At 34.7% G+C, this 18,390-nt stretch overlaps 3 protein-coding genes and 1 long non-coding RNA gene across 4 annotated transcripts; 2 read left to right on the forward strand and 2 right to left on the reverse strand.

The window, feature by feature from the left end:
* Window positions 1–4,034: 4,034 nt before the first annotated feature.
* On the reverse strand, window positions 4,035–4,448 carry LOC115994565. The gene has a single exon (XM_031118769.1). The coding sequence runs from the start codon at window positions 4,446–4,448 to the stop codon at window positions 4,035–4,037; it is 414 nt and encodes a 137-aa protein (XP_030974629.1).
* Window positions 4,449–8,037: 3,589 nt separating this feature from the next.
* On the reverse strand, window positions 8,038–10,676 carry LOC115949625. Its single transcript, XR_004083030.1, has 2 exons — window positions 9,485–10,676; window positions 8,038–8,253 (listed from the first exon to the last, which is right to left on the reverse strand). It is a non-coding gene; the product is annotated as an uncharacterized LOC115949625 (long non-coding RNA).
* A 537-nt stretch (window positions 10,677–11,213) lies between these two features.
* On the forward strand, window positions 11,214–11,606 carry LOC115994566 (60S ribosomal protein L12-3-like). The gene has a single exon (XM_031118770.1). It carries the CDS (start codon window positions 11,214–11,216, stop codon window positions 11,604–11,606), a length of 393 nt encoding a protein of 130 aa, XP_030974630.1.
* Window positions 11,607–12,837: 1,231 nt separating this feature from the next.
* On the forward strand, window positions 12,838–17,091 carry LOC115995389. The gene is made up of 4 exons (XM_031119942.1): window positions 12,838–13,580; window positions 14,365–15,023; window positions 15,610–15,800; window positions 16,441–17,091. The coding sequence occupies exons 1-4, from the start codon at window positions 13,046–13,048 to the stop codon at window positions 16,814–16,816; spliced, it is 1,761 nt and encodes a 586-aa protein (XP_030975802.1). The 5' UTR covers window positions 12,838–13,045; the 3' UTR covers window positions 16,817–17,091.
* The last annotated feature ends 1,299 nt before the right edge of the window (window positions 17,092–18,390 follow it).

An 18,390-nucleotide genomic window follows, 5' to 3' on the forward strand; every position in this document is an offset into this window, starting at 1 on the left:
AACAAGTGAATCACATATTTCCTAACAACCTATACAACAGTGAGGATTAAAACCCTATTCTCCTCCTTTAATTTAGAAACCAAGGAGAGGGTAGGGCTCTCTACCTTAGAAAAAGGAGTAGTACAATGGTTTACCGCTGGATCATCTGTTCAATCATTCATTAAAAAAAATGAGTATAAATTATTTTTAAAAATATATAAATTATTTTTAAAAAATACATAAAACTGAGGATAATTTTTTATTTATTTTGAATGAGATAGTAAAGTATTTAGATTCAGTATTCAATTTAAACGTAAATATACTGTAAATTAATATTTATAAAACATTATTGTTAAGAAGGTTTTTTCTAATATAGAATTTAATTTGTTTAATATATAAAAATGACAAAAATGAGACACTTTGATTAATATTTTGACTACTTTTTCGCCCCAAATTAGAAGCAAAAGACTTAAAATATGATAAATAAAATTGTAAAATTGAAGGAAATTAAGTATAGTTATTAAATCAAGACAGTTCAAATAAAACTGTAATTCACTATATTTCTAGAAAAACTATTGGTTTTTCACAAAATTATTGATTTATTGCAAATCAGTAGTTCTTTCATATTGATTCTGAATTTTGTATAGTTTACCAATTTGATGGTGCAACCACTAGTTTGGTTTGGTTACAATGGCTGCTAATTCTTAAGCTTCCTGATCGAGCTTCCATGGTTTGATAAGTGAGCTCTCCTAGTAGTTGTTGGCATTCCTACTCTATTTTAATTGAGTTATTATTCTGAAAAATTCAACCCAACCCATATCAATATGTCCTGTTTTTAATAAGATTCTAGTAAATACCCACTTTGATGGAGATTTGTAGCATTATTCAAGTAAATACAGGTTATTTTACTATATTGTCTCTACTCTCTATTAGACTCTCAAAAGCAAATGATAGTACAACTTCATCTTGATTCTTTTGCATTTTCTTTGTCCTGGCAAAATACATACCTTCGAATGACAGAAGAGTCAAAATATATGTTGGCATAAAATGGGGTCCCCCCCTCCTACGAGATTAGAAAAGGTTGAAGAATTATTGGCTTTTAAGTGGATTTTTTCACGATATCCAAAAAAAAAAAAGGATTTTTTCACCCTCACGAAAGGGCAGCACAATTTTTACCATAATTTGTTTAAAACTTGAAATGGTCAGCCGTAATTGATGATGGATGAAAGAAGTGGTTGAATGTATAAATGATAATTGAGTTCGAATTTGATAAAGATGGAGTACAAATCCTTTGATTTACACCCTCCAAACGTCATATTTTCATAAAGTTTTACAAACTAATAAATAAAGTCTAGCACACAAAGTTCTTTCTCAATATTTTTAATTTTCAAAAAAATCAACTCCTATAAAATTAAAACATGCTTGCAAATACCACTACCTCCAACTATGCAAAGATGCGGGTGGAGGTAATTCTGGAGCCACCTTCACGTGGTGGTCGTGACCATCAAGCCCAACCCTCCTATTAATACAAACATCAAAATCCCTTTTTTAAACAAACCAAATCTTAACATTTGGTTTCATCCAAGCAGGTGCAGAGCAATTTCAAGAGAAGACTTGGTTCTTTGTCTTCTTTGAAAGACTTTGGTTTACACCCTCTAATACCATCATGCCACGTCAGATTTTCATAATGTTTCACAAACTAATGAATAGAGTCTCTAGCACACAAAGTTCTTTCTCAATATTTTTAATTTTCAAAAAATCAACTTCTATAAAATTAAAACATGCCTACAAATACCATTGCCTCCAACTGTGCAAAGATGCTGGTGGAGATGATTTCGGAGCCACCTTCACGTGGTGGTCGTGATTGAAAAATATATTAATCCCAAATTATAATTTACACAAATTATTAACCTCTATCCAAAAAATAGAAGAGTCTCTAAGCACATGCACGTGCACGTGCATGGGTGCATGCTCAGAGGCTAATAAATTACGTAATTATTATCCATTTTTGCCAACTTTGTTTATGCAATAATCAACTTTTTATTGATTGGAAGATGATGCTATAATTTAGTATTAACATTTAGGGGGAGCAAAAAAAAGATCCTCTAAATAAATCTTATAAATAATGCATATATTAAAAATGCATAATGAAATTGTAACAATAAAACTACTTACCAAATACATGTGATGACCTTTACAATAGCTATTATGAAGAAGTTGATGGATCAATGTAGGAAATTGAAATATTTACATCAAGTAAAACTATAAAATAATTCACTACATCTGAAACATGGAATTGGTAAGCATACTCAAAACATAAGCCAAGGTAAGCATGATTCATACAACATCAATACATGAGAGCGATTTAATAATTAAGATTTGTTTGTGTCATTTCGACGTAGTATGTGGATCTAATTCTTACTAAACCACCAATATTGGGATAGTACGTTCATCTAATTCTTACTAAACCAGCAATATTGGAATATGACAACAAAGAGAGGTCTATCACAATCAATTACTCAGTGCACATTTGCCGAGTAATTGAGTACATAAGCTCGAAAGAGCAACATTAAGCTTGTTTAAGTCCATATCTATTCATTTTTATTAGAGTTATCCTATCATGTAGCTACTTACTACACATTCTAAAGGGTTCACAATTCTTGAGTTGATAGATAATACTAGCATAATTAAAAGGAGTATTAGGAAAGTTATGGTTTTGATATATATATTTTAAATTTTATATCAAGAAGAAGGGTCTTTAAATCACCAAGATTGAAAATGGAAACAACAATACGGAGAGACGAAGAAATCTAGGCAGGTATTGTTTAATTTATGTGCAATTGTTTGTTCAATTCATTTGTGTCACACAATTGAATTACCCTTTGGAATTTATAAGCAACTATCTATCTTTAAATTGGTAGTGAACTTGAAATAGGATGTTATATGTGTAGTTGATTATGCTGTTAATATAGAAGCTTCCACATTTTTTCTTTTCTTCTTTTTGGTGTGTTGTTGTTGTTTTATTTGTGACAGTTATCAAGTTATATTTAATCCTAAAATGTAGTGTTTTAATCCTAAAATTTAGCCATGTACAACACGTCCATAACAAAAACTTAAAAAAAAAAAAAAAAGCTTATATTTAAAATTTAGCAACTACCATTTTTTTCCTTTTACGGTAAAAGACTCAGATATTTGTTATTTAATTTAATTTAATTTTTTTTTTTGGGTTAAAGAAAGGCTTCCAAATGTGCATCCACATTTTTTTTTTTCTTTTTGGTGGTGTTGTTTGTTGTTCTTTTATATTTATTTATGATAGTTATCAAGTTAAATTTAATCCTAAAATTTAGTAATGTAGTATACATCCATAATAAAAAGTTAAAAATGGTTTATATTTAAAATTTAGCAACTACCTTTTTTTTTTTTTTTTGGTAAAAGGCTCACAGTTTTTTTGTTTTATGTTTTTTGTTTTTTGTTTTTTTTTTTTTTTTTTTTTTTTTTGTTGTTTTTTTTTTTCCCGTGTTAAAGGAAAGGCTCACAGTTATCAATTTTTGTTTAATCCAAAATTTTAGTTTTTTAGTTCTAAAAGTTAGCCACTCACTACATATCCATAAATTACATAATTTTTTTAATGGAGCAGTAAATTAATAATTATATAAAAAAATATATTGAATTTCACATAGAATTATACAAATGATAAATATACTTTCTGTTACAATTAAAAAAAAATTACAACAATTTCTTAGATAACAACCACTTCATGTGAGGTTTGAATCTCACTCAAACTTATCTAATATTCCATTCCAATGCCTCCTCAATGCAATCCAATAAATTTGTGCATTCGTCAACCTAAAAGTGATAAAAGAGTTAGGGTTAAACACCCATCAAACTGACCAAATAAAAGAAAAGAAAATATTTTTTTTGATACAAAAAGAAAAGAAAATATTAAATAAGATAAGATAAGATAATGATATGGAAAGGATAATGATAATAAAGTGTGGTCCTATTTTGTAGGCACTAATTTTTTTTTTGGTAGAAAAGGATGTAACATAAAACAACTAAACAGGGGAAACAGATACAGGACAAAGCCTGTTTACATACTGCCCACGACAGTCAGCTTCAACAAAGGGAACAATACACACAGGAGGACTAGAGAATACAACGAAATCATTTTCCATGGACGCTCCTAACTTCGCCAACTGATCTGCACACATGTTTGCTTCTCTATAAACATGTCTAAAACTTACTTGGGAAATCTGACTAGCTAAATGTCTGCAATCTTCCATCAATGAAGAATTAACAACATTAGATTTAGTTTGGTTTGAGAACGCATCCACCAAGGCTTTGGCATCCATCTCCACAATCAGTGCTTGGACTTGGGCTTGCACACAAAGGATTAGCCCATCTCTAAGGGACCACAACTCAGCTAGACAACTATTCACTGGACCAATTTTCCTGGCATAACCAAGCATCTAGTTACCCTGTTCGTCTCTAACCACACCTCCACCTCCAGCCAAACCGAGGGAATCAACTGAAGAGCCATCCGTGTTGAGCTTCTTCCAGTCGGTATTAGGCTTCTCCCATCTAATGCTTTTCAACACCACTCTTTTTGCTGCTGTATGACTGCTTGCACAATAATTATATTCCATGACTCGGCCCAAAATCTCCTTAGCAACATTCAGGTTCTGCACTTCACCTTTGAACACATGATGATTTCTATTTTTCCAGATCATCCATATTGCGAACAAAAATACCTGAAACCATGGCAGCTGACCTGGCCTATGGCTCGACTTAGCATTGCAATTAGAAACCAACCACTCCTTAAGGTTCTCCGCAAAAAACACCGGGTCCGAGGGAAGAACACCAAGTTGGTGCCAAATGGCTTTAGCTGAGGGGCAATCCCTTAAAGCATGGATAATACTTTCAGGACTATTAAGACAGATTGGACAAGAATTCTCAATAGTCATACCTCTTGCCGAGAGACACTCCCTTACACCGATGCTGTGGTGCATGCATTGCCAAACAAAAAATTGAATTCTTGGCAGTGTTTTGAGCTTCCAAATTCACCTCCCCCCAAAAGGCACATCCAGGTTAGGCAAGGTCAGAGAATACGCTGTCTTTAAGTCAAACTCACCCTTAGACGATAACTTCCAAGCCAATTTATCTTCTGTTCTTGCTGCTAAGGGTATTGGAGTGGCTTGAATGGCCCTTTTAATATCATTTGGAAACTCCACCTGCATTCTATCCCAATCCCATCCACCAGGATGGCCCACTTCCTTAACCTTCATCCCAGCAGATTCAAGAGTCAAAGGACCCTATATGGCATGCCTTAAAGGCCCAATCCCTAACCAATTATCATGCCAAAAATCTAGATTACTATCAGCCCCAGGTAACCATCTAATACCTTTCTTGAAAATATCTTCACCCTTTTTCAAACTCTTCCAAACTCTAGAGCTAGACAACTTGTTAATATTCCTAGAATTCACCTGTTGATGATTACAGTACTTCATTCTTAGCACCCTTGCCCATGGTGCTTTTTCTTCAGTATTGAACTGCCAATTTAGTTTTGCAAGCAAGGCCATATTCCTGCCCCTGGCTGTTTGGAGGCCCAACCCCCCATCTTCCTTAGGCCTAGTAACCTTTCTCCAACCTACCCAATGCATTTTTTTATTATTTTCTGAGGAACCCCATAGGAAATTCCTATTTACTCTATCAATGCCCTCTAACACCTTCCCAGGCAGCATGCAGCTCTGCATCACATAAGATGGTATAGTCGAAGAGGCAGCTTGAATTAGGACTGGTCTTCCTGCCATAGACAGTAGGTTTGCCTTCCACCCAGCTAGTTTCGATTTAACTTTATCTAACACAAAATTAAAGTCCTGATTCGATCCTCCATGATGTCTAATGGGGAATCCAAGGTACTTCCCCAAACAACTAGTTGATTGAAACCCGAGAATGGAGACCAAGGCTTCCTCTACATCCTGACCAATATTTAGGGAGAAGAAGACTCTAGACTTTGCATCGCTTATAATCTGACTTGAATCCATACAAAACTTGTTCAGGACTTCTTTAACCACCATACAATTCTCCGTATTAGCCTTGGCAAAGAGTACCAAATCATCGACTAAAAAGAGATGAGAAAAGGAAGGGCCGCTTCTAGAAGCTTTCACTGGTCCCCAAACACCCTCTTCGCATTTATCTTGAATTAACTGGCCAAGATACTCCATGCACATGATAAAAATATACGGGAATAGGGGATCCCCTTGCCTTATTCCTCTAGTCGGAATAAATGGCTCCAAGCTACCGCCATTAAAGAGGATAGAACTTGTCACAGTGGTGATGCAATTCATTATAATCTCAATGAGACTATTTGGGAGATTAAATCTACTCAACATGCTTTTTATAAAGCTCCATTCCAACTTATCATAAGCCTTCTCTAGGTCGATTTTAAGTGCCATGTACCCCACTTTCCCTCTCGTTTTGGTAGGCACTATTTTACGTGGGAGTTAAAAGATTTTTTTTTTCTTTCCTTTTAGAATCTAAATCACGATAAAATAATTTTTTTTTTCTTTCTAAACTCTAAGTTAGAGCAGCCATCTAAATTAAAAAAATATATCAATGACGACTTACTAGAATTCAATGATGACTAAACTATAACTCCATAGAATTCGATGACTACTAAAATAGACCAAAAAATAAAAGACGAAATGGTGATGAACTGCCAATTTGAGGGCCAAGAAAGCAACATGAACTTCACCGAGGAGGTCCAATGGGGGAAACAAAAATAGCATTTTGATAATCAAATAGCAGCAACAACAGAGAATCCAGGTTGGTCCCATAATGTACGTGTTGGTGATGAATCAATTGATGCTAATTCAATGACTAACAATTTTTTTAAAAGAAAAAAAAGAAAAAAAGGAGTCACACAATACTACATAGAGTCACACTAAATGACAAAATATAGTAACAAAGGAGAGTCACACAATACTATGTAAGAACCCAAAGACCAAGTGAAATAGAGTTCCCAACGCCTTTCTTATACAAACAACAAAGTACAACTCGGAAAACCAACATAAAAAATTACAAAGACCCATCAATATTTTAATATTCTTCATTATACAAACAACAAAGTACAACCCGGAAAACCAACATAAAAAATTACAAAGACCCAAATGTAGAGAAGAATGAAGCTGAATAGTAATGACCTCAAAGCCTACACATCAGTGAAGAGTCATTAAAAATGAAACATCTTTTAATAGCATCTTATGAAGACCTGTAAAACAATAGACCAGAGAATATCTAGTATAGTGGTGACTTCAGGAATTTTTCCCAAGATGTTCCTATAAGTTCCCAAGAATTTTTCCCAGGGTAGCAAAAGAATAAAATAAACTATAATTTGTTATATTGTTATTTCATTAACTATAAAATTATTAATTGTTGTTTAGCCTAACATAATTTAATTTGTTTGTCTTTTATAATGTATTGATTAATTAAATTATTAATTATTGTTTATTAGTTGCTTTTCCCAATTAATTATTAGTTAATTAAATTATTGTTTATTAGTTGCACTAGCACACATCTCATCTCATGTGCATTTACTTCCCCCAATTCAAATATCCCACTCAACAGATAAGCCTCATGCTTGATACCCCCAATCACAAGAGCCAGCTGCCAATCAGAAAATTTCACAATCACAAATCACAATACACATTACACTAAAAGACAATTAATATCATACCAACACCAATGGATAAGATAAAGGCAAATTCAAAAAGTCAAAAACCAAGCAAAATATTAATAAAGTTAAAGTTTCAGCCAATCACAGATAAAAGTTAGTCTTAAAGAACAAAGAGAGAGAGACTCGCTGTCACGCCCTAAACCCGGTACCCGGATTTGTGACCATGACCGGCATGCTAATATCAAGCCTAAACCTGATATTAACAAGAACCAACTAACTTTTTGAAAAATTTTACAAAAGCTTTCCTCTTTCTTTTCATTTTTGTTTCTTTACTTCTTGATATAATTTTTCACTTGATAGTCAGAGCATCTACACTGTACTCGAAATATAACATAATCCACCAATCATTTAATTTCCACACTTTCACATAATACATCTCTTAATACTTTAAGGTACACAACTTTCATTAGATCCTAAAATACACAATACCACAAAGCTAAACATCAAATTACTAATTTAGGATCTATACATATAAAACTAAAACTAGTTTCTTCCAAACTCGACTAAGGCTCCCTCTGCTCCAAAATAAAACCTGCTAACTGAAAGAGTGGAAGGGATGAGCTACACAACTCAGTAAAGGTAGGATATATGAGAATTCAATAAGGATACATGTAAATCAAATCATTTCATTCTATGAATATTCGAACAGGAGAACATCTTTTCATGCACAGTATTTTATACTATTTATAATAATAGCTCATACGCTCTTCATAGAAAATAATTATTCTCATTTTTCTTATCAGGTTAATATTACCAAAACCTTTCGGATTAAGCTTATTTCATTTCCTACAAAGTCACCACATGTATATTCTTATTACAAAATAATATCAGATAATCGACAACTTTGTATTAAACTAGAAACATTTTGACTCAATAAGAAAACCTTTCTTTATAAACCTCTTCCCAAAAAATATTATAATTTTCATAATCATAAAACTTAACATTTCATAAAGAACAGGTATCAGATAACTTTTATACATAACTTGTACTTTCATCAGAAGCTTTATCTTTATAGCACAATAGAACTTCAAAAACTTTTATCTTTAATGAACAACTTTTCTTTTCATTAGAAACTTCTTCTTACCATGAGAGCTTTTACTTTTCACAATGCATTTAAACAAAATAATTCTCTCATGATTAATAACATAACATAGCTGTTCATAAATAACTTATTGGTTAGTCCATATTTGATAAGTCTGTACAGAGAAGGTCTCATCACATTTAGGTGACCTCGTGTCCATGATATTGTCCTCTTTGAAAGGCCTGATGGCACATCTCCTTAAGGTTTTATTCCTCCCCGCCGTCCGTACACATTGGGAAGAAGGCCTTGTTTAGATTAGAGTTACAGGCAACCCCATTTCCTCTATTTTAAATGGCCTAGAGTTATGGGCAGCCCTATTTCCTCTACTTTAAATGGCCAAATAGATAACATTTTTCCATGGAAAGCTAGTAATTAACCCCTACTAGCCGAGTTTAGATCACCAGAGGACATAACCCGAAAACATTTCATACTTTACATCATACTGAAATTTCTTATTTTGCTTTCATAATAATAGCATTTCCATTCTTTTCTTTAAACATCATGTTTGTGGAATCAGTAATAGCATTAATATGCTTAAATCATATATATAAGGTTTCGAAAGCTCACGAACATATCTTTGTCAGAATAATGATTATATGCCATATCTCTAATCAAAAAACCATTTAATGCATAATATACTTTAAAATAACCTCATAACTTACCAAATACTCATATAACTTATCCCTTACCTGAAAGTGGAGGAACCGAGAGCCTACAGTCGACGGAGCTTAAACTTGGGGAACTGGCAACACCTAAACCAAGTATCAAAGCTTATTACTTACTATCAATTATTCCTTATCATAAATTTACACATTCATCTCAAAGCCTATCTCTTAAAATCAAGGAAGTCCTAATCCCACCTCAAAGAGGTTCCCACAAATACAAAATACATTCATCAAACAACATGATATACTAAATCATAGAGAAACCAATTCATAAAATTTATATATGATTCTAACATACCAAAGGATGAGCATATTAAATTATAGCTCAAAACATTCACCCTAACTTGAGAATTAAATCCACAAAGTCAGGTGTAGCATATGTTGTTCACTGCTCATTTTAGCAGCATATGCTCCATTTGTAAAATACAAACGGGCTGTCCACACACATCCAATTGTCATTAAATTTTACATAACTACTCCCCTGTATGTCCAGTATAAACCATAAAAATTTCGGAGTCAAAGAATAAACCCATGATTTACTAAAAATCACAAAAGACAGCATACTCAAATCTGTCCTAACAGAATTTCTTATAACTTAAAAATTAAACCATTATTTTTATGTTCATCCAAATTCTGTGAGACCACTTCCATAACAATCATGTGTGTCTTAGAATTCATAAAAACTACTCCTAGCATCCTAATTCAAAGAATATGATTTAATAGATATTTTTCTTTTTGTAAACATCAAATCTGTCACAAAGACAGCTTCAGTACATATTCTTACAAAATTATCAACAAATAGCAATAGGCCTTAATTTCATTTGGGTATTTTTATACCTATAATAAACATACTAAAATATTTTATTAAACATTCAATAAACCATAATATCATCAAACCTTCAAATCACTAAAACAGAATCATAATTCAACCTATAAAATCAGGATAGAGATTAAAGAAGTAGAAATAAACAATTGAAGTTTTGATTACTTTCCCCCAACAATTTGAAGCTGAAATTTTAGTGTTAACCCTTTAATTTCTTCTTTAGAGAGGGATATTTTGTTTTGGTGAGAGAGGGAGGGCTGCCATGTAAGAAGGAGAGAAGAAAGAAACAAAGAACAAGGAAAAGAGTAGGGAAAGAGGGCTGGACTTTCTGTCTGGTGCAGCCAAGAAAATGAGATAAGGGGAAGACTTTTGGGGCAGCAAAAAGGGGATAAAAGATGGGGACTTTGGGTGGAATACGCGTGGAGCTTAGGAAAAATCTCACCACCCACTTTTCCAATTTTCTTGCATTCACACTCACACCGTTCTACAAAAATAATTTCTTACATTCACACTCACACTTTTCTACAAAAATAATATCACTTTGCATATACATACATACATATATATACATATATATCCTTACCTTTATAAAGTTATATCCATCACATTAAAAGAGCATATATGTTCTATAATATCACAATATCAAAGCTTCATGCACTTAAAAGTAATTAAGAAAATGACATGCATATAAACCCATAAAATTAATTATGAAATTAGGTTCGGGTGTTACACTCTCATTCATTTCATTTTAGTGATTTCATATAAAAAGAGAGAGAGACTGAGAGACTGAGAGAGAGTCAGAGAGAAAAAGAGAGAAAAGTTAGAAAAATGAAATACCTCACAGTTTCTCCGACTCACTTTCATAGCACCCCCATAGCTATTTCATACAAGCTCCTCAAACCCTAAGCTCCACCACCAGAAACCCAAAAGATGCCTCCAAAGCTCGATCCCTCACAAGTGGTGGATGTGTACGTCCAAGTCACCGAAGGTGAGGTCGGAGTGGCAATCGGTCCACTGGGTCTCTCCCCGAAGAAGATCAGAGAAGACATAGCCAAGGAAATCGCCAAGGATTGGAAGGGCCTCCGTGTAATGGTCAAGCTAACGGTCCAGAACCATCAAGCCAAGGTGTTCGTGGTGCCCTCCGCCGCTGCGCCGGTCATCAAGGCGCTGAAGGAGCCGGAGCGCGACTGGAAGAAGACGAAGAACATCAAGCACAACGGTAACATCTCGCTCGACGATGTCATCGAGATCGCTAAGGTGATGAAGCCTAGGTCTATGGCGAAGGATCTTAGTGGGATTGTGAAGGAGATTCTGGGAGCTTAGGGTTTGCTTTAGCCTTTAGTGATTTAAGGTTTCTGATTTAGTAATTTGCTCTGTATTGGGGTTTGGTTTTTTATTTTTTAGAATTCGTGGGTTGCTATTGTTGGGCTTGCTGTCTGTTTTTTTTTTTTTTTCTTTTTGCTTGAAAGTATAACAAATAAATTTTTATTTTTTATTTTTTAATTTGAGGGTGTTCCTAATTTTTATTGAGGGTGTTCCTAATTTATTTTTAAGGGTAAACAAATAAAAAATTTTTAAATATTATATATAATTTTTTTTATTTTTTTTTTCAGGTTAGGGTGTTCCCATAATGTGGTGTCGCCACTGATCCAGTAAGTCTCGAAATAACAATAAGCAAAACATGGCCAAATAGAGAGAGAGAAATTGAAGTGAGAAATGTAGAAATAAAAAAGTGAGAGAGAGAGAGAGAGGGCTGAGATTTGATTTGAGAAAGAGCTTACCTCAAATCTATCTGTTGTTGTTGTTGTTGTTGTTTGTAGTGAAATTTGAAGCAAAGAGGTGGGTGAGAGGAGTTTCTTAACAATGATAATAATAGTGAAAATAAGATTAACACAGAATTGAGAGAATTGGAGAATTGAAGAAGACGCAATTTGAATTTGAAAACTAACGTAAGTGTATTGGGAGAATGGTCTTATTTTGTAGATAATATTTTACCAAATTTTACCTCTACTTAAACATAGGCGGTAGGAGTATTTAAAAAAAAAAAAAAAAGTGGTCTAAACAGGAGAAATCTGTTAAATACCCGTATAAATATTATAGCTGGGCAGCCAAACTCCAAAGCAATATCTTATTATTATTCTTTCTTCCTCACAAGCGCTTTTTTTTTATGGGTCCCAAGCTTTCTTTTATTTTTCTTTTGTGCTCGTCACAAAATTTTTTCCTTCCATAGGAGGATAGGAACTCAAGTACGTGCTCGTGTGTGTGTGTCTGTCTTATTCTTCTCCGTCTGCCAAGAAATGCCACGTGTCCAAAACCCACCGTCCAATAACATAAAGAAACCAGTAGGTTTGGACCAGGTGTCAAAATAACATTTAATGAAAAAGAGGCATCGATTCAGCATCACAACCTTCCTTGGATCACACGAAAATTTCCCTCTTTAATTAATTAATAATAAATAAATAAAGAAAGTAGAAAGGAAAATAAAAGAATCAAAGATAGATAGCATTTGATAAATAAAGAGAGATTTACCCAAACAAATGAAATCCAACTGAAACTGAAAGCCCCCACTGACCCCAACCTCAAAAAGTACGGCTTCCTCTCTCAACTCTCAACTCTCAACTCTCAACTTGCAATAATAAACAAATAAATAGTTTCAAAAAATAAAATCCACCGCCACTTCTCACTCTCCTTCGCACTTTCGAACTCAAAAAACCCGATTACCCCAATCTTTCCCAAATAATAATAGTAGTGAAGTGATAAAAATGGCGTCCCATATCGGCAGCGTCAATCCACGCGCGCTCCAACTTCTTCCACCACACACACAGACACACACACACACTCACTCACAAAAACACCCACTAGTAGCAGTACTACCATTACATGATCTACATTTACTGGGTGTGGGTGAGAGAAGCAGATCGAGGCTGAGAGTTAGGGTTTCGGATGGCGACGACTCCTACCTCCACATGTGGAAGAACGCAGTCGACAATGAGAGAAAGTCCATCGACTTTCAAAATATCGCTCATAACTCACCTCCTCCTCCTCCTCCTAATCCTCCTAATCCTAATGACCATGAAGATTTGGGGAAGAAGACCCTCGAGTTCCACAAGATTCTCCAAGTGTCTAAGGAGGAGCGCGATCGAATCCAGCGAATGCAGGTCATCGATCGTGCCGCCGCCGCCATCGCTGCCGCTCGCGCCATTCTCAACGAGAACGCCTCCAGACCACCAACCCTTTTTCAACACTTGAACACTGACACTGACACTGATGCTACTGGATTGCCTGCTAAGCAACAAGGTAAATTGGACTCACTCTGTATTCCAATTTTATTCGAATATATTTTTTTATTGTTGCTAGGAGTTTTGGAAATGGGGTTCCATTTTTTATTTTTTTTGGAAGTTTTATGATTGCTAGCGATATCACTACACAAAAAAGTATGCTTATTGCAACTTCTTATTATATCAATATCAAAATTAAGCTTGTTGTCCGCTGTTGTTACAACTTACAACAAAAAACGTGAATTTGTAGGATAAGCCTGAGGAGACTATTAGGGGTAATGTTCTTTTGGTATTGGAAAAAAAAAAATTGTAAATTTGATGAAGAGATTACATTTTTAAAAAAGAAAAAAAAAAATGAGGATAACAAACAGTAGTATTTAGATTTGTTAGTTTTGCATTTTAGCTAGAACGCCCAATGTTGAGACTGATATTGGTTTTGAGGCCGGTGATTGAAAGGGCAAGCACTAAGCACTAAGCAATGACATATGAAGAATCATTAGAGGCACATTTTGGTTCTACTTTGAAATCAAATCACCCTATATGGTTGTCCTACTTATGACTTGTATTGTATGCTTGTTCAACAATGAAAATTTTTTGTGTAAAACAAATAGAAGTAGGCCAGATCCAGTGTCTCATACTTACACGGACACTACAAGTGCTTATGGTACTTGCCTGCTACTCTTAGATGCAGGAAATTCAACTCAGCCACATGTTAGTTGTCTTTTTGTGCGTGTGTTTGTTTTTGTGCAACCATATGATGCAATGTTCTTCATAATACAATTGCAACTTTTGAATTGAGCAAGGTACTCAGAATGAGAGCATATTTGTGCCTCAGTCAGAAAGCTCTCAAAGTGGAACTCCAGGTCCAGATTTTTGGTCCTGGGCACCCCCGGTGAATAGTGATATTAGTTCAGATGATGTCAATGACATGCAGATAGCTGGAAGATCTTCGGTGTATCCAACTTCAAACAACCCTGTTGTTGAGAAGGATTGGTCTGTGGGTGTTCTCTCAATTCCATTTGAGAGTACACTCTCTGAAAGCAACCCCAACTATACTCTTCCACCCCTTCAATCATTCATAGATGTTGAAAAAGTGGAAACCTCAGAGGCCAGTTTGGGGACACCTTACTTAGAAGAGGAACGTGAACATGGTGTCCAATTTTCAGCACATGCAGCAGAAGCAGCTCATGCACTTCATAAGATGGATGGGCAGACACCCCTTGGAGTGAATCCTGATGGCTCAAGATGGTGGAAGGAGACAGGAATTGAGCGAAGACCTGATGGTGTGATTTGCAGATGGACAATGACCAGAGGTGTCAGTGCTGACCAAGTTGTTGAGTGGCAAGAGAAGTTTTGGGAGGCTGCTGATGAGTTTGGATACAAGGAACTTGGTTCAGAAAAATCAGGACGTGATGCCACTGGAAATATTTGGCGTGAATATTGGAGAGAATCAATGCGGCAGGTTAGTAAAAATTTTTATTTATAAAAAAGAAAGAAAGAAAGGTTAGTAAAAAGTTTTATTTCTGAACTGCCAATGAGCTCCAGTTCAAATAGCACCTCCTTTTCCTTGTAACACCAAGATGGAGGGTGAGTTCATGAGTTCAAAGCCCATTGGGTATGTGTGTAACTCACCAATAAAAAAATAATTTATTTCTGATCTGCAAATTGGTTACTTTTGGTAGCTAGATAACCATACTTTGTGTAAGACCGGTTCCTGGGGGTTAGCTTGCAATCATTGCCTGCTTAATCAGAATGTATCCTACATCTATGGCTTCAAGCACCACCAGAGCATGCCTTAAGGCTCTCTCTTTTCTTTTCTTTTCTTTTCTTTTTTTGGAAAATTTTTAACTTTTAACAATCTGGGTTGCATTGATATGGGCTGCATTCTTAAAAATTCTTCTTCAGTTGTTCCCTTTTTGTTCTGCACTCTCCTGATGCTAAATTTAGGTAGAAAAAATAGATTGTTTTGATGCTTATGTTTATATATTTACTTTTGACTCTGGCAAAATAGATTACAAAGAACTGAACTCTGAGTTTTATCTGTGAAGGAGTGTGGGCTTGTTCATCTTGAGAAAACTGCAGACAAGTGGGGAAAGAATGGAAATGGCGATGAGTGGCAAGAGAAATGGTGGGAACATTATGATGCTTCTGGCCAAGCGGAAAAATGGGCCCACAAGTGGTGCAGCATTGATCCCAACACACTCCTGGAGGCTGGTCATGCCCATATTTGGCATGAAAGGTACCAAACCTCATGTTTGAATTGAATCAAACTTTGTGCTCTGGTTCCCTATTGTATGCAACTTGTATAAATAACAATCCTAGAGTCACCACAATATTTTGACTGTTTAAAGACCTTTTTTTCCCCAATAAAAGTAGATTGGATTTGGATGAAACTTAAAAAAGACCTGTGAGTTGACCATGAGTGCACATTGATCTCGTTGGTCCTCTTTACAATGAATGGTATAATTGGCACAACTCTTCTGTAACCTTCTGACAATTCCAAGTCCTAGAGCTACATTCTTTTGTAGTTGGTGTTTTTAGTGGCTTCTGTGGCTTCTCTAGGGTATTGTTGAAAGCTTTTACCAGATGGTGATTATTTCAATTACTTCTTTTAGAGGACATAACATCGAGTGCAGCCAGGTTAACCGGTTTTAATCTTTCTTCCTTGAGATGTAGCTCACATGAAACTGCTCATATGTCATGCCATGAGTCATGATTTTGTTGTCTTCCCATCCTGACAAATTCTCATTCAGGGAGTTAATAGTAACTTATTGATTCAAAATCTGCCGATGTCTCTCAATAGATCACAACATCTTTTTGTTATTTTCCAGATAAACTTGTTCCTGTATTTATGAGTTCATTATTGGTGCTATTGGCAGGTGGGGTGAGAAGTATGATGGGCATGGTGGCAGCATAAAATACACTGACAAATGGGCTGAACGCTGTGAAGGTGATGGTTGGACAAAATGGGGTGACAAATGGGATGAAAACTTTGATCTCAACAGTCATGGTGTCAAGCAGGGAGAGACTTGGTGGGAAGGTAAGTATGGAGAAAGGTGGAATCGAACATGGGGTGAAGGCCACAATGGCTCTGGATGGGTTCACAAATATGGGAAGAGCAGCAGTGGAGAGCACTGGGACACACATGCACAACAAGATACATGGTATGAAAGATACCCTCACTACGGTTTTTATCACTGCTTTGAAAACTCAGTCCAGCTGCGGGAAGTTCAGAAGCCATCTGAGATGTCATGAACCACGGTTTTATTCTTGTTTTAGTTATTAATATTATTATTTCTTTATGTAAATTCCTTTGTAGAAACAAAGGATGTCAATATGTATTACGTAAAATTCATAGTTCCTTCGGTAGAATATAATGTTTAACATAATAAGTCAGTCAGTCAGTCAGTCACTGAATCCTCCTTTGTCCTATATAGGTCTGTCATGAGCTGCCTTAACTCCCTTTGTCTAATATGATGCAATAGTTTTATGAATTCTCATTCAAACATATAAATAGAAAAGTTTGGAGAGCTTCTTTTATGCTTAAATTAAAGAGTTCCTCTTATTTGACTTTATGGTTAAAACTTAATATAAAGTTTAATGGCAGTTTTATAGCGGAAACCGAAAGTCCTCTTTTGGAGGTTCGCAACTTAAAACTCTAATCCTCTAAATAAATTAGAAAAGTTTTTAGACGTTAGTTTGGCTAAGCCAGGATTTAAAAAATAAGAAGAAGAAAGAAAATCCTGACTGAAAGAAAGAATTATATAGCACAGTTCTCTTTGACATAATGCACCTAATATATTACGTACAAATTATCAAAATTTTCTTTCTAAGCCCGAGTTCAACTAATGTCGTGCCAATATGATGTTGTATTTGGCAAATATGCTCATAACTCATAAGACTAATTTGACTTATCCTTTAGGGATGGGCAAAAGTTGCAAACTTGCAATTCTAGAAAGAAACAACAGTAAAAAGAAAGCAAAAAAGAGAATGCCTTATGTTGTATATCTCTTTATAAGTTATAATAAGTTCTCAAATAACATCTGAATGTTATATAAATTAATTTTATATCGAAAAAACGTATTTCGTGCATTTAACATATACTTCTTTTCTGTCATAATATGTAGATGTGTGTGTGTGTGTTTTTTTTTTAATTTTTTATAATTAAAATTAAAAAAAAAGTAGTAAAAGAGATTTAAACATTAAACGTTTTTTTGGTTGAAAACACAAAAAAATGATTGACGTCTATAATAACAATTTAATATGATTCGTGTAAGCATTTTTAGCTTTACAACATTTGCAATTAATAGTTTACTAGCATTATTCTTTTTTTTTTTTTTGGGGGGGGGGGGGGGGGGGGTGTTGTGCGGGGGTGGAGGAATTAGCTTCATAGTTGTACAAACTAGTGAGCCAAAATTAGACATGGTAAAATTGGACTTGATCTAAATTCAAAGAATTTCCCCTAGAGTAAAAACTTGTGATCTGACCTGTTTTTAAAATTTCTTTTAAAAAAAATTAGATTTGTTTGATTTGACTTTTCTGTAGCACAATGCATAAATAGAGAGAACATAATTTTGCCAAATCTGATTAACTAGAAACCAACGCTTAAAATGATAGCCCCATTGACCATACTTACAATTGTTATTTCATGGAGAAGAAAAGAAGGAAAGAGATAATATACTAAGAAAGCATAATAATTCCTAAGTATAAATCCTACACAAAAACATGGGCCAAAATGGGGATATATCCCTTTCAGCCAAACTTTCCAAAAAAATGCCCCATGTTTGAAACTATTTAGAAATATGCCCTTGTTTTAAATTCGATTTTCT

Source organism: Quercus lobata, chromosome 6 (genome assembly GCF_001633185.2).
Source record: "Quercus lobata isolate SW786 chromosome 6, ValleyOak3.0 Primary Assembly, whole genome shotgun sequence".
In the NCBI taxonomy this organism is placed as follows: Eukaryota; Viridiplantae; Streptophyta; class Magnoliopsida; order Fagales; family Fagaceae; genus Quercus; species Quercus lobata.

Coding starts and splice junctions, on each gene's coding strand:
- LOC115994565 (XM_031118769.1), bottom strand. CDS start 4,448: ATGCTTGGTTATGCCAGGAAAATTGGTCCAGTGAATAGTTGTCTAGCT.
- LOC115994566 (XM_031118770.1), top strand. CDS start 11,214: ATGCCTCCAAAGCTCGATCCCTCACAAGTGGTGGATGTGTACGTCCAA.
- LOC115995389 (XM_031119942.1), top strand. CDS start 13,046: ATGGCGTCCCATATCGGCAGCGTCAATCCACGCGCGCTCCAACTTCTT. Junction 13,581..14,364: donor ATTGCCTGCTAAGCAACAAG/GTAAATTGGACT, acceptor GAATTGAGCAAG/GTACTCAGAATGAGAGCATA. Junction 15,024..15,609: donor GGAGAGAATCAATGCGGCAG/GTTAGTAAAAAT, acceptor TTATCTGTGAAG/GAGTGTGGGCTTGTTCATCT.